At 41.7% G+C, this 12928-nt stretch overlaps 1 protein-coding gene across 1 annotated transcript; it reads right to left on the reverse strand.

The window, feature by feature from the left end:
- Window positions 1-1180: 1180 nt before the first annotated feature.
- usp8 (ubiquitin specific peptidase 8) lies at window positions 1181-12556 on the reverse strand. The gene is made up of 19 exons (XM_069658760.1): window positions 12480-12556; window positions 11222-11396; window positions 10556-10700; window positions 10346-10431; window positions 10088-10229; window positions 9224-9266; window positions 8913-9084; window positions 8622-8784; window positions 8156-8297; window positions 7716-7999; window positions 7130-7630; window positions 6896-6970; window positions 6483-6781; window positions 5571-5792; window positions 4728-4938; window positions 3453-3689; window positions 3123-3265; window positions 2862-2994; window positions 1181-2734 (listed from the first exon to the last, which is right to left on the reverse strand). Exons 2-19 carry the CDS (start codon window positions 11323-11325, stop codon window positions 2576-2578), a joined length of 3261 nt encoding a protein of 1086 aa, XP_069514861.1. The 5' UTR covers window positions 11326-11396; window positions 12480-12556; the 3' UTR covers window positions 1181-2575.
- Between the last annotated feature and the right edge of the window lie 372 nt (window positions 12557-12928).

Raw genomic sequence — 12928 nt, forward strand, 5'->3', positions numbered from 1 at the left:
AGATCCTGCGTTGCATTGTGTTCCATTACTATAGCCAAAGTTTGTGTAATGTTGATACAGCGTACTGTCTGATAACCTCAAGAATTAAAGAAGTAGGAGATTAAACGGAAGGGTTTCCTTCAGCCCCTATTGCAGACATTAGCCAATATAAAAGAGATGAAACTGTATAATATTTCAGGGTAAGATAATCGTCTTGTTAAGGGTATCAGAGGATAGAGTATTTGACAATTATTATAATCAATAGTGTAATTATTATCAGTATCAATGAAAATGAAATGGGGGGAAAAGTGTTGCTAATAATGTCACGTAATGTTATGTCCTAATTTAGTAGAATATTTTTCTTTTAATAACAGTTATCAATACAATTGAGTTCTGCAAATAGACAAATGTTCATAGCATGGTCATCTCTATTGACAGATTTTCCATAGAAATGTAGGATCTGTAGGGACGGGATTTTAGGGAGGGCAAGTGTTCTGGTTTCCGTTTGTACAACTGACCAATCACAGCAGGCTGCGGCGTATGCAGGAAAAAAGGTCCGTGAGGAGAGCAAAAGCAGGTAGGTAAATTGTGGTCATGACATCCCGGCTCCCATCAGTGACTATCTGACAATGACTTAGCTTCTTGTTAATCTCTATAAACAGACATCTGCATGCTAACAGCTAACAATCTGCCCTAGATCAAAAATTTGATCTTGTTGGTGTCACGAAAGCAGTTTAGCATTTAGATTTCCCGACTTCCTCGAATGCATCAGAAATGATCGATCTGACCTCCGTATAACAAACTAGCATTTTAAAAGTAGTTTTCTTCACCTCTTGAGGACAGACCTGACAAACCTAATTTTTTCTTTTTTTTTAAAAAAAAAATCGGCATTATGATGTCTTAATTTCGGCAAAAGGTAAGAACCGTTAATTAAAATAAAACACAAGAAAAACGTTTTCTTTTTCTGGAAACGATGCAGCACGCGGAAAACGAAGTCTTGATTGGAAGTCGTTTATTGCTAACCGGCTACACGGACACGCCGACATGTTCATGATTGTCCTCAGAGGCTATATCATCGTCAGACTGTAGCCAATGGGATCCAAGATTGATAGTATGATAATGCCACACATGTATACTGTGGTCCCGCTTACCTCTGCATCCCTCCTCCTGACACAGTCAATGAGACAAACACACACACACTAAGTAGAAGCAGTTTTAATAAATAGTCACATGAGCTGTTTGAGGTTAATATAATCGTTATATCTGAAACAAATTATTTTTAGAGCAATAAGAAATAAAATCAACAGGTACAAGTAAAAAGAAAACAGATCATGATCTCATGCTAGGCGATAAAACTGTAATCAGGAAGTAGAGATTCAAACCCTGCCGCCACACATCTCTGGTCCATTCAGAAGAAAGTATCAGTATATGTTGTGCTTGATGTCAGTCGGTCAGTAAATCAGGCAGCAAATGTTGAAGCTAACACACTGGTGTGAGTGAAAAAGGTAAATTTGTCATGTATTCATATCCTCCGGGTCAGAACTAAACTCAGGAATAAAATAATCACATTAATCAGAATTTCAGCCTCCAAGAATCAAGTTCCTTTAAATCCAGCATCACTGGTTTAATCCAAGAAGGATGCCAAGATCTCCCAATAACTTTTCCTCTAAATACTTTTGTGTTTGAGTATAATGATGTAAAGAGTTAAGTATGTTTAACAGAGATCATACTCTATAAAAATGTATAGAAGCAGGTAGATTTCTCCGTCACTGGCTGGACCTAGCAATACGGACGAGATCACAGCATCAGTATGTGTTTAAAGCGTTCTGAGAGGAGTAATAATGTCAGCTGTTAAACAGTGTGCTCTACAGAAACAACAGAAATTGATTGCATATTATGTGAGTGCAACAACGTGGCTAATATGAACAAGCAACAATCTCAATTCCCTCATCTTTTTAGAAAGAATGCAAAAAATTCAACAATCACAGTCTCTACCATCTTTAAGGTAGTGTTAAACCTCCAAATCATGTGTTAGTCGTCATGAATGTGGTGATTCTATGATGGCTGCTACTTTCAAGAAGAACAAAAATCATTTGGTCACTTAACAGATAAACACCTTGCCCTCGAGTATTTACATGTCTGAATGTGCAACATCAGCATTGGTAAGTATGTACATGCCGTCTAACTGTTAATCCCGGTGTGTGCACGGTACAGGAAAGCTGAAAATCAGTTCTGCGATTGCGGAGTGCAAAAGAAATAACAGTGAAGAGCATCTGATCCAGCTGTCTGCCCTACAACACGACAAGGAGCATCTGTTTAGTCTCTAGATTATCAGTTAAATGATCAGACGGCATGTTTTAACAGGTATAGAGTCCTCTAGTAGCTGAAGCATTGCACCTTTCTCCGATCGGCGTCAGACGGTGTCTCGCGGCCTCTCGCTCGAGTGTGTCCTCGCGTGCACGTACGCCACTAGCTAACCCGCGGCTACGTGCACCAGGTCCTCAGAGCTGTGATTTTAAAAAGAAAAAAAACAACCTCTTGGCTTGAGCGTCGCTGCCCCTGGTGTAGTGTTGTCTCTCTGTGTCGTTAAGCTCCATCACAGGGTGGAGTAAAACAGGATGTAGGCTGCGGAGGACTTGACGGTGGAGGCGGAGATATCGGACACCTCGTGGTCATCAAACTTGTACCAGCGCTGCTTCATGCCGTTCTTGCAGTAGGCTGTGTAATGGCCGCCATCTAAACCCCCGTAGTGGTTCTAGTGGAGGAAAAGAGAAGGTTAAGCTCTTCTTGACTGGTAGGTCATCAGCTTTGATTCTTACAGAGCAGTTACTATGATTGTTCAAAGATTCACTCCACAACAGAATCATTTCTCCCCTACTTACAGAAACTCCATAAAGGTTGTATCTCTTCAGGTTCTGTTTGGGTCCAATGACGTACTGGGCCAGGTCCAGACAGTCCAGAGGGAAATCTACAGACGTCTGCAGCTTCTGCTTCCATCTACCCTCATAGGAGAATCTGCAGAAATAACACACATTAATGAACAAGAGTCTAAATGTGGTCACTCTAAGACAAATGCTAAAAATGTCAGTCCAGATTACACATTTCTTAATTGTTTATCCAAAACATTAAACATCATTACAGACCGTTTTAAGTGCACCAGGAGAATAGGCGGGACCTTCCAGATCTCCAGTTTCTTGGTGGAATCTCTGTGAGCCTTGCAGTGTCTGCAGAACACCTTGTTGTTGTCGGTCAGCTTCTCTTCCTTAGAAAACAGTCTTAGACAATCCTGCCAATAAACAACAAATATTATCAAGCATAAAACTGTAATGAATCATATAGCATCATTTTTGTTTTTGATTTCCCTAAACATTGTACCCTAATTTGTTCTTTTTCAGACAAGCTTAAAGCTCATCTGCTTTAAACAGAAAACTTCTGGCAGGCTATTTGATGCCCATGTTTGATATGTGTCTGACCTGCAGGGAGCACTTGCTGGTGGAGGCCAGAGGCAGCGACAGGTACATAAAGGTCTCAAACGTCCGTGACTTGCGGTGGCAGGTCAGACACTGCACGGTGGACTTGAACTGCCCCTGGAACAGAGCTACGATAATGGACTCGTTCAGCAGCTTGTGTTTGCTCCAGGCCAGGTCTGCTGCCGTCTGATCGTCCAGATGGTCGTTTTCCTCCTCCTTGTAGCGCTTCCTGTTGTCGGCCTGACACCGGATGTGAAGAAAAACATCATGACTTTACACAGAACGACTGCAGCTGTAGGTGTTAGAACAACCTGCCTTCAAGGTTCAACTTAACATACTGAATATACTGGTTTAAATTACGATGTAACTGTTAGCACTAAGAAAATGACTGAATATCTAAGTGAGAAACCCTTTCAGCTTCATTAGCATGCAGTTTGGCCAGTTCAGTCTCATTATGAAAGGCAGGAAGATATGAAAAGACAGGTTACCACTTGCTAATTAATATCTCATCAATTAGACTGACTGATTTATCAATTAGCCTGGAGTGACAGAGGTCTGGGCCAGCCTGATGGCAGACAGGTCTGAACATCACACAAGAGGGATGTGATGAGAGGAAAGTGTGTCATGAAAGATGCACGTCATCTTTGAAATTTGAGAGAGTGCGTAGCTTGATAAGTAAAATGAGTGTAGTACTTTAACTCAACCCCAGAGGGAGACATATCACAGTATCCGAAAGATATGCTGACAGCTCAGCGTCGGCCTCCACAAGGACAACTGTCAGGTTTTTGATGTTTTGGCAAGATTAATAGAATAGAAATACCCAAACCTCAAGCTATGATTGATATTTTCTATCAATTCTTCTTGTCCTTTACCCCGTTCAAATGCATGTGAAGTCAGAAAAATACAGGCAATGAGGCATGTCTTGGGTCGACATGCACAGAGGTTCTGACAGAGCATCAGACCAGACAGATGCAGACACGCCACACTCACACTGCTGCAGGAGGACCAAGGACACACAGCTATTTACTTACTCTCTAATTTGCCATCAAAATGAAACCGGGTGAAAAAACAGAAAGAAGGAAAATGATAAAAGTCTAAGTTTGTATTGTTAACAGGCAAATGAGCAACAACATACAGGGGTGTGACGCCTTAAAAGCCATGGTTGTAACGAATATAATTTATTTATTCACTCAATGTTGCTCTTCTCCTGCCAGATACTGCAACCTTTATCTGAAGACTTCTTTCTTGACTTGACTATGACACAAGTGTGCACATTACCTTGTTGAGGTCCTCATGGAGTCCATCCATGAGGAACAGCAGCAGCTCCTGGGAGTCCTGTTGGTCGTAGCCAGAAAACTGCTCATTGATTTTGCCGATGGTGATCTTGAAGTCCCGCGGGCTGATGCATTTGTACAAACCGGCCCACAGAGCCTTCATGATCACGCCGAACTCCTCCGCCACCTCCCCTTTATGGCCAAGTATGTTGTACCTGTCAGAGGAAGAGAACGGAGACTGAGATGTTAAAGGAGCAATTCGCCAAAAAGCCACTGTCGGTCAAAGCTGGTGTTCTCTGTAATCGGTAGAAGCAATAATATTTGAAATTGGTGCCATAGCTGTGGAGAAAGATGAACAAAAAAAGGTTGTGGTTTCACTCATTCTTCATTTCTACAATACCCAGCGTGCATTGCACCCTTCCCAGAACGGCCCAGTGAGAGATGCTGGAGTAAAATACTACCGTTTTTGCTGCAGGCAATGGCTCAGAGCGCTACAGAATCCAAAATACAATGAGAATATACCGTCGGATCGTCTAAAAAATCTTCAGGTCTGCAGTCTGCATTTCAAACCTGACGATTTTGAACGAGACATGACAACGGAGGCGGGCGTTTAGCAAGCTCCCTGGCCTTCACCAGATGACACGTTTAACGTAGTCTGGTGGAAGTTTTCCAGGCCTCATTGGAGAAGCGGATTGCGTCTTTCAAGGGCACAGAATGAAATTAGTATATTTATTTCCTACCATAATGGCATTAGCTCCCCATGATAGCATGATAGGACAGAGGTTGAAAATCTCTCTCTCATACAGGACTTTATATGGTAGGTAATCTTATTTATCTGGACCCTGACCTGTTGATGTCCTCCATGTACAAGTTGTTGTTGAAGTACTCAGCCATGGCAGGAGTGTTGCACAGACACTGCAGGATGGAGTTCATGTAGCACGTGTTGCCCATGTTACGAAGGCCGGTCAGCGATGCACCCATACCTCCGAATGTGGGATTCAGGTTACGGATTTTGGCAGCAGAAGGCCTCACAATCTCCACTTTAGAGTAGACTTTAGCAGGGGCAGGTCTGGAAGGAAAAGGAACCAAATTAGAAAAGACCAGACTAGTTTCTGCAGGGATGAGATCAAATCTAATACAATGTCTAATAGCCAGAAGGATACAGTGCAGCTAGGGCAGGTTAAAGCCGGAGATTGCAGACCAAACTATTTTAATAATAATTCAATAATGTAGCTTTAGCTATCTTGGAGCAAACAGGGACTTGAGTGAACTGTAAGTGCAGCTTCTGAGCAGACCAATAGCAATTTTTTTGCTGTTAAAAGTGTAAAAACACAGATATGAAGAGTTATAGTGGGACTGGGCCATGTCCAGTAGGTAAGGCAGGCATTAAAGCACCTGTGTACAGCCTTTTTGCACACCTCATCATCAAAACTCAACCAGAACTTTACAGACTGCCAAATTGCAAGGAGTTGCAAGTTTCAACTTGTCTCGACCCTAGATGCAGGACAAGGTCATCTTATCACAGCTGTTGAAAGATCTTGGAAGTGGCTTGGGCTTCAATATAAAACAGGCAATGATTAATCAAACTTCATGTCAAACTATGTCTCCACATTCCAGTTAGATCTGGTCTCAATTTGGCTGATCATACTGAAACCTTGGCTACATATCTTTGATTCTAATCTTAGATTTTGTATTTTTGGAGGGACAGACAAATCATGTATGTCTCTACAAGTGTATGATTAACCTCTGTGAGACTTACTTGGTCTCTCTGTTGATGGTGGGTATGACAGGCGCAGCGGTCTGGGCGGCGGCCTTCTTCTGGGCCTCCTCTCTAAGGTCCTGGCTGATGTCAGGGGAGGAGTAAGAGCGTTTCAGCTTAGACTGTTCCCGCTCTCGGTCCTGGTTGGCGTCTGGCTCGGCCGGTTGTGGTGGTTTCTGTTTGACTGTTGGCGGTGTGGAGGGTGGGGTCTGGGGAACAGTGACCTCAGGAGGGTAAAGGTGGACACGGTTGGTCGGGGAATGGTAGTATCTGTAGGTACCCGTCACTGTGTCGAGGAACTAGCCAGAAGAGGAGAGGTTGAAATGAGAGGGATAGAATATAAGGCATTATTTAAATTGAACTTTCATCTTTTTTAACTCAAATGAGAAAGACATTTCTATAACGTCAGGTACCTTCATCCAACCGTCTGGAAGGCCCGGTACACTCCTGCCCATCTCCTCGCTCCTTGCCCGTGTCAGGGGCTCCCTCTGTGGAGTAAACACACACAGAGTGGGTCAATAGGATATATAGATGATCATACATGCGTGGATTTGTGGCCTTTTGATTTTACTGTGAGAAAATCAATCATCTGCTTTAGGGTTTGCTTTAATGCTAGAAGTGTAATGACTGTAAACACTGACCCTCACCTTAATTTCACTAACAATATGGTTGGGAGCAGGTGAATCCAGAGACATACTCTTCGAGGGTGTTTCCGAGTTCTGCTCCTTTCCTCTCCTCTCTTTCTCCTCCCACACCCTGCCCTGTTTGTCCTCCTCTTCCTCTGCCTTCTGCCTCTCCAGTTTCTTTTTGTCCTGAGGTCCCTTCTCCTCTTCCTCCTTCTTCTTCTTCTTCTCACGTTCCTCCTTTTCTAGCCTCTCATTTAGCTCCTTCTCCCGCCTCTCCTCCTCTAATTTACGCTCCTGGTTCCGTTTCTCCTGCTCGAGTTTCGCCTTCTCCATCACCGCCACCGCCTCAGAGTGTATCTGACTTTGTTCTTCTTTGGACAGAGAAGAGCTGGGGCTGAAGGGGGGTTTGACGGAGCGGTCAGGGATGACTGGGCCATTCTGGGTGGAGTCCTTGGCTGACCCGTTTTGGCTGGGCTTTGGCTCGTCAGATACCCGGACGGAGGGTTTCTTGGCGCGGTCAAACTGGGACAGGAGAACAGGAGGATCAAAAAAACCTTAATGCTTCTAATTTCTAAAAGTTTAATAGTGATCAGGGTGGATACAATACCTGTGGGAAGGCCTTGGCTGTTGCAGGTGACTGGCTGGGTGTTCCTGTTGCAGGGCCCTTACCCGGGTCTTGCCCAGAGTTTGTGGAGCCTGTGACCTGGGAATCGACAGCATCCGGCAACCTGTCAGCAACTATGGAAGTTTGAGACGTGGGAGGTTCTGCTGGTGTGACCCCGTTCACCAGCACAGGAGCTGAGGGTTCCTGAGGCTCCGGTGTGACCTCGGGCTCTGGTGGAGGCGGGGTCGGAGGCTTTGGTTCTTCGAGGGATGGGTAGCTAAAGTTCACTGTCAAAACATGAGAGAAAATGATAAACGTAAGGAAGAATCATTTGGTAAGAAATGTTTCACCACAGCTGACAAACAACTACAAACAAATAAATCAAAGCCCAGGGACTGGCAATGATAGAGCTGTAACATGCATGCTGTGCTGTTGGTACTCACACTGAGGGAGCGTGTTGATGATGTTCTGTCTCGGGGGTCGGACTTTGGCATTGGTTGTGTACATTGGGTAAAACAACAGCCAGTTCTCGTAGCCTCCCTCCAGCACCAGCGGCTCACTACGCAGGATAGTGAGGCTGTCCCACTGTGGAGGGTGCAAACATGTTATTGAGACTTAGTGGAAAATGGTCTGGTGTTATTTACCCTTTGTATCTGGGTTGAGCGGGGCACCCCAGACAGTCTTTTTGAGACCCTCCCCTCCGGCAAGAGGCTACGGTCCATCAGGACCGAAACCTCACGACACAAGAACAGTTTCTTCCCCTCTCCTGCCAGCCTCATCAACTATTTTATTCTACTCCTGTGTTTATTGTTCTGCACCTAAACACCAAGTCAAATTCCTTGTATGTGTAAACCTACTATGCAATAAACTTGATTCTGATTAAAAGTAACCTACACACACAACACATACCTTAAAGAGGGCATCTTTGAGGCTCTGCAGGGTGGTGCCCAGTTTAAGGTCTGTCACAGAGCTGAACCAGTCCAGCAGGACTATGTAATCCACTAATCCCCGCCGCCTCCACTGCTCTTTAGACACCTCTGGCAGCTTTGCCTCAATCTGATTCACAGTGATTCTGAAAAGCCAACAAAAGGGGTCAGTTTTAGGAGTAAATGCCTTTGTCTTTCATCAAGTAAAAAGGATACAAATCACACATCCCTTGCCATGTATGAAGCCGTCTTTGTCTCCTAACCCCTTTCTTACCCTGGGCTAATGGCCTCCTCAGGCACGCTGACGCAGGTCTGGGTTGGGACCTGAATGTGAGACTCCTCAAAGTCCCTCTGGCTGCGGGCATCCATGACAATAGTTGTGATCATCTGGTCCTTCATCATGTTGAAAAGTTTCTCAGCTGTGATTCCACCAGCTGGCACCACAGCTATTTAATATAGTGATCAAACAAGACAAAACATTTAAAAACCATTGAGCTCTAATTAAAAAACTTTATGGGATAAGTACTTGATATAAACGCAGCACATTTTTAAAATGACTTTTTTTGCTCATTTTATTCTACTTACCTTTTGAGGTTGCAGTCTTCAGTTCATTCTGTTCTCCTTTCACCTGACAAGACAGACACAAAAATATGTATGTTGGAACAATTAACTTGCTCATAGTTACTGATTTAGATTTGACTGATTTAATTAGGCTTGATTTCTTCTTCTACATTATATAAAAATAGTACAACCAATACTAACTTATTTGCTAATTAAGCCAGTAGTGCTTCTTTTCCCAGAGCCCCTACATAATTGGGTCTATCCCAGTATTGGCCTGTATGTTTGTTATGATATGAAAACTTTTATTTAAAAAACATATAATCCAGAAACATGCACTGTGTGCAGTTCATGTTGCAGAATATCACTGCAAATTATGGTCTGCACTAGAATTGGTTGCCTTTGGAGTCGTCATATTCATAGTCATATCAGTTTCATTATCCACTGAGAAAAGGACCAATTTGATTGCAGCTCACAAAAATCATGCCAGTAATCTGTGAATGTTTCACCTCTAACATCAGCATCTGTATGGGTTTTAAAAGTCCCATATCAGTCAGGCTCTTAATAGTAATGGTAAGATGTGAAGTGTGAGCTCAAAACTGTCCAAATTCAGCAGAAAAAGGCACTTATGTTAATTCAGATATATTAACTTGAACAAAAGGCAAAAAATGTGTGAAAAATCGCAAATTGATATAGGAGGTCTTATATTGTATTAGCTATTGACTGAATAAAAAAAAGGGATTTGGCCTTTGCTTAGTGGCATTACTGTAGTTTTTATAAATTATTGTTTTTTTAATATGTTCTTTTGTTGTGTTTTCTGTGCAAGCCAAATTGCCCCTTTGGGACATTAAAGTTGTACTTTAAAGTGTATTCATTATTTGACGTCTCTACCTTTTTGATGTCCTTCTTGTTTGCAGCTAATGACTTAGGAGAACCTCGACCAGCATCTTTCTCAGTTATTTCCTCCTTCCTCTTCTTCTCCTCTTGTCTCTCCTTCTCCTCAAGTTGTTTACGGACCTCAACTTCCTCGTACCTGTTTAAAACGTAAAGATTAGCACAGTAAAATACAAATCAATGTGATAACCAACTCACATTTTGATGTTATTTCTTGCATTGTAAGGTGTAAAATCAAAAAACAAAGAGTCTAACCTGAGTTTAAGGCTTTCAGAGAGCTTCTCGGCTGCTTCAATAGCTTTCTTAAAACTGTTTGGCCCAAGCATGGTCATGTAATACTCCTTTGAACATTGAAAAAGAGTTAATTCACTTCAATTGTTTTAACATTTCCACTGGTCAACAGAAACACCATAATTTTAGTAATAAAAATAAATATTAACAAGTTACAATTTCAGAATTATTTACCGGTTGCTGCTTGAAGTCTGTTCTTTTCTTGATGATGTCATATACTGTTAAATACTTCATGTACAGCACATATGATTTCTCCTCATCCCGGTCAAGGCGACACTCCTCTGCCGCCTTGAAGATTTTGCAGGCACTCTGAACATAGCTGCAACACAGCAAATAAAAACAAAAACATACATTCAACTACAGTTACAATGCCCTTGGTTTATGTCTGACTGTGGGACATTTGTTGCATGTTATCCTAAACTCTGGCTTGATTAACTTGTGCTAGAAAAGCAGAGACAAATTCAAAAGCTCCTCTCTGTTATGAGCGTGTTTTCCGTGGCTTTTCATGAACTATCCTACTGGTACATCAGTGGGATCACATTACATAAGTACACATTGAGGTAATTTAATTTACTTCCATTTTATGCAACTTTATACGTCTGCTCCATTACATCTCAGATAATAAAACAGAACTTTCTATTAAACCGAAGGATTCATTGTTCCTTTAATGATTAGTGAAATGCTCATGCGACTTAAACTTCCATATAAAACCTCTGAAAGCATCAAAACAAAACACGTTTTTAAAGCAGGACCTTAACTTGTAGTTTAGCACTTTCAGAGTGTAGCATTGGTACTCTAAATAACATCTCCTGTCTGGATACCAGTAAATAAAAAACCTACCTTCTAGTGCTAGTTTTGTCTGGCTTAATTTCAGCCTTTTTATTGAGGTCTCCCAGAGATGTGGACAGGTACAGGTCCTTGACCCCGGTGGACACTGCAGGCATCTTCGCGGGTGTGTTCGGTCAGAGCTCACAGGCAGGCAACAGTCAGTGTTGTACACAAGCTCTGGACATTTCTGGAAAAATGTTTGTGACAGCAAAATAAAGTAAACACTGCTCGCTGCTTGGAAAACATTCCTGTTTCAAAACGAATCTATTGTTAAATAATGATAGATAACTTTTTAGTTACTTGCTGGGAATACCTTTTCAGGGTTTGGAGAACCTAAAAAGGCGTTTCTAATACTTATGTGTTATATGCTGTTGTAATGTTCTGACGGGTCCTGAATTAATATTTTAATATCTTTTGTTGTTTTTGTTTGTTTGTTTTTTTCTTGTTTTGCTTTGTGTCACATTTCTTTAGTTTTTAATTCTCTGTTTTTAACTTTGTAAACAATTTGGATTGCGTTATGTATCTCCACTTTGCTTTCTTGTTTTGTAATGTGTTTCTTACTTTTGTTGTCTTGTGTAAAGCAGTTTGAATTGTCTTGTTGCTGAAATGTGCTATGTAAAAAACTTGCTTTGCCTTACTTCCTAGTTTCTGTTTCATCAAGGAAACGAACTAAAGTCCATTTAATTGACCGTTAGCTGTCATGTAGCTTTAAAAATGGCGAGAAACAGGATATCTGTCCGTTAAAAATGACATGTCGAATATCAATTACATATAAATCGCTATAGGTTACTTAAAGCAGCCTGTTTCCTTCACTGTCAGCGCATTAGCCAACATTAGTGAGCTGGTAGAAGGCGCATGAAATGTCAACACTGACGACAACAACATGTAATAGTTTTGTGGCTAACGTTAGCAATCTGCTTTGATTAGATGCCTGCTGGCCAGCTAACGGATAATCGCATCAGAGTTAGTCAAGGTAGAGCAAAAACCAACCACTGGTTTAATATAAACACCACTTGAGCCATTAAACGTTAACTTAGCTTTGTTATCTTCCGTGTTAGTCAGCTGAGCTAGCTGCGTTAGTTAGCAAGCTGCGCTCTGAGCTCGCGCAGTTAAGCGTTGGGTTAGCAACCGTGAGCTATTTAATCATGCTAAGGCACAGGTTGACACAGCCACAATCACATACAGAAGTAAATATATATCCTGTAATAGGAAAGCAGACGCATGTAAAGTAGCCGATTGTTTGATAAGGTAGCACCAATGTAATATTTACCTTTTTGAGATCGGTTGCTTTCACTTTACACTTTTTTGACAGCTGATTCCTGATTCTGTTCCGCCTCCTCCTCTTCTTCTTCTATGAGTGTTAATGGTCGTTGACAAACCAGCTTAAAGGTGCATTATCGCCATCTACTGGACTGAAGTTCAAGACTGAATTCAATTAAAATAAAATAAAAAATAAAAAAACAATTAAATTATCTCTATAATTCCTGTTTCTCTTAACTACTTGATTAGAAGACTGTTGATGAAGACTGCACATTCACCAACGTAATATTTCATTTTTCATGAGTTAGTTCTGATCTTAATTCCCTTCTTTGCTCATCATACCCTTTGCAATATATCAGTACATGTTTGACAGTTTCCGGTTTATTACAGGCATAGTCCAGTAGGGTGCTTGTTTATTCTATGAAGAGTTTGATTTGATTTGATTTAGTTTGATTTCCC

This window comes from Semicossyphus pulcher, unplaced genomic scaffold (genome assembly GCF_022749685.1).
Source record: "Semicossyphus pulcher isolate SPU_LCO1_2020_fin unplaced genomic scaffold, fSemPul1.0.p SCAF_1, whole genome shotgun sequence".
Classification (NCBI taxonomy): Eukaryota; Metazoa; Chordata; class Actinopteri; order Labriformes; family Labridae; genus Semicossyphus; species Semicossyphus pulcher.

Bases quoted from the DNA above. Each gene is read 5' to 3' on its own strand.
- usp8 (XM_069658760.1), bottom strand. From the start codon at position 11,325: ATGCCTGCAGTGTCCACCGGGGTCAAGGACCTGTACCTGTCCACATCT. The intron at 8,785-8,912 runs GTAAGAAAGGGG...TTGGCTTTTCAG, and splicing joins GAGGAGGCCATTAGCCCAGG to AATCACTGTGAATCAGATTG. The intron at 3,266-3,452 runs GTCAGACACATA...GTTTATTGGCAG, and splicing joins CCAGCAAGTGCTCCCTGCAG to GATTGTCTAAGACTGTTTTC.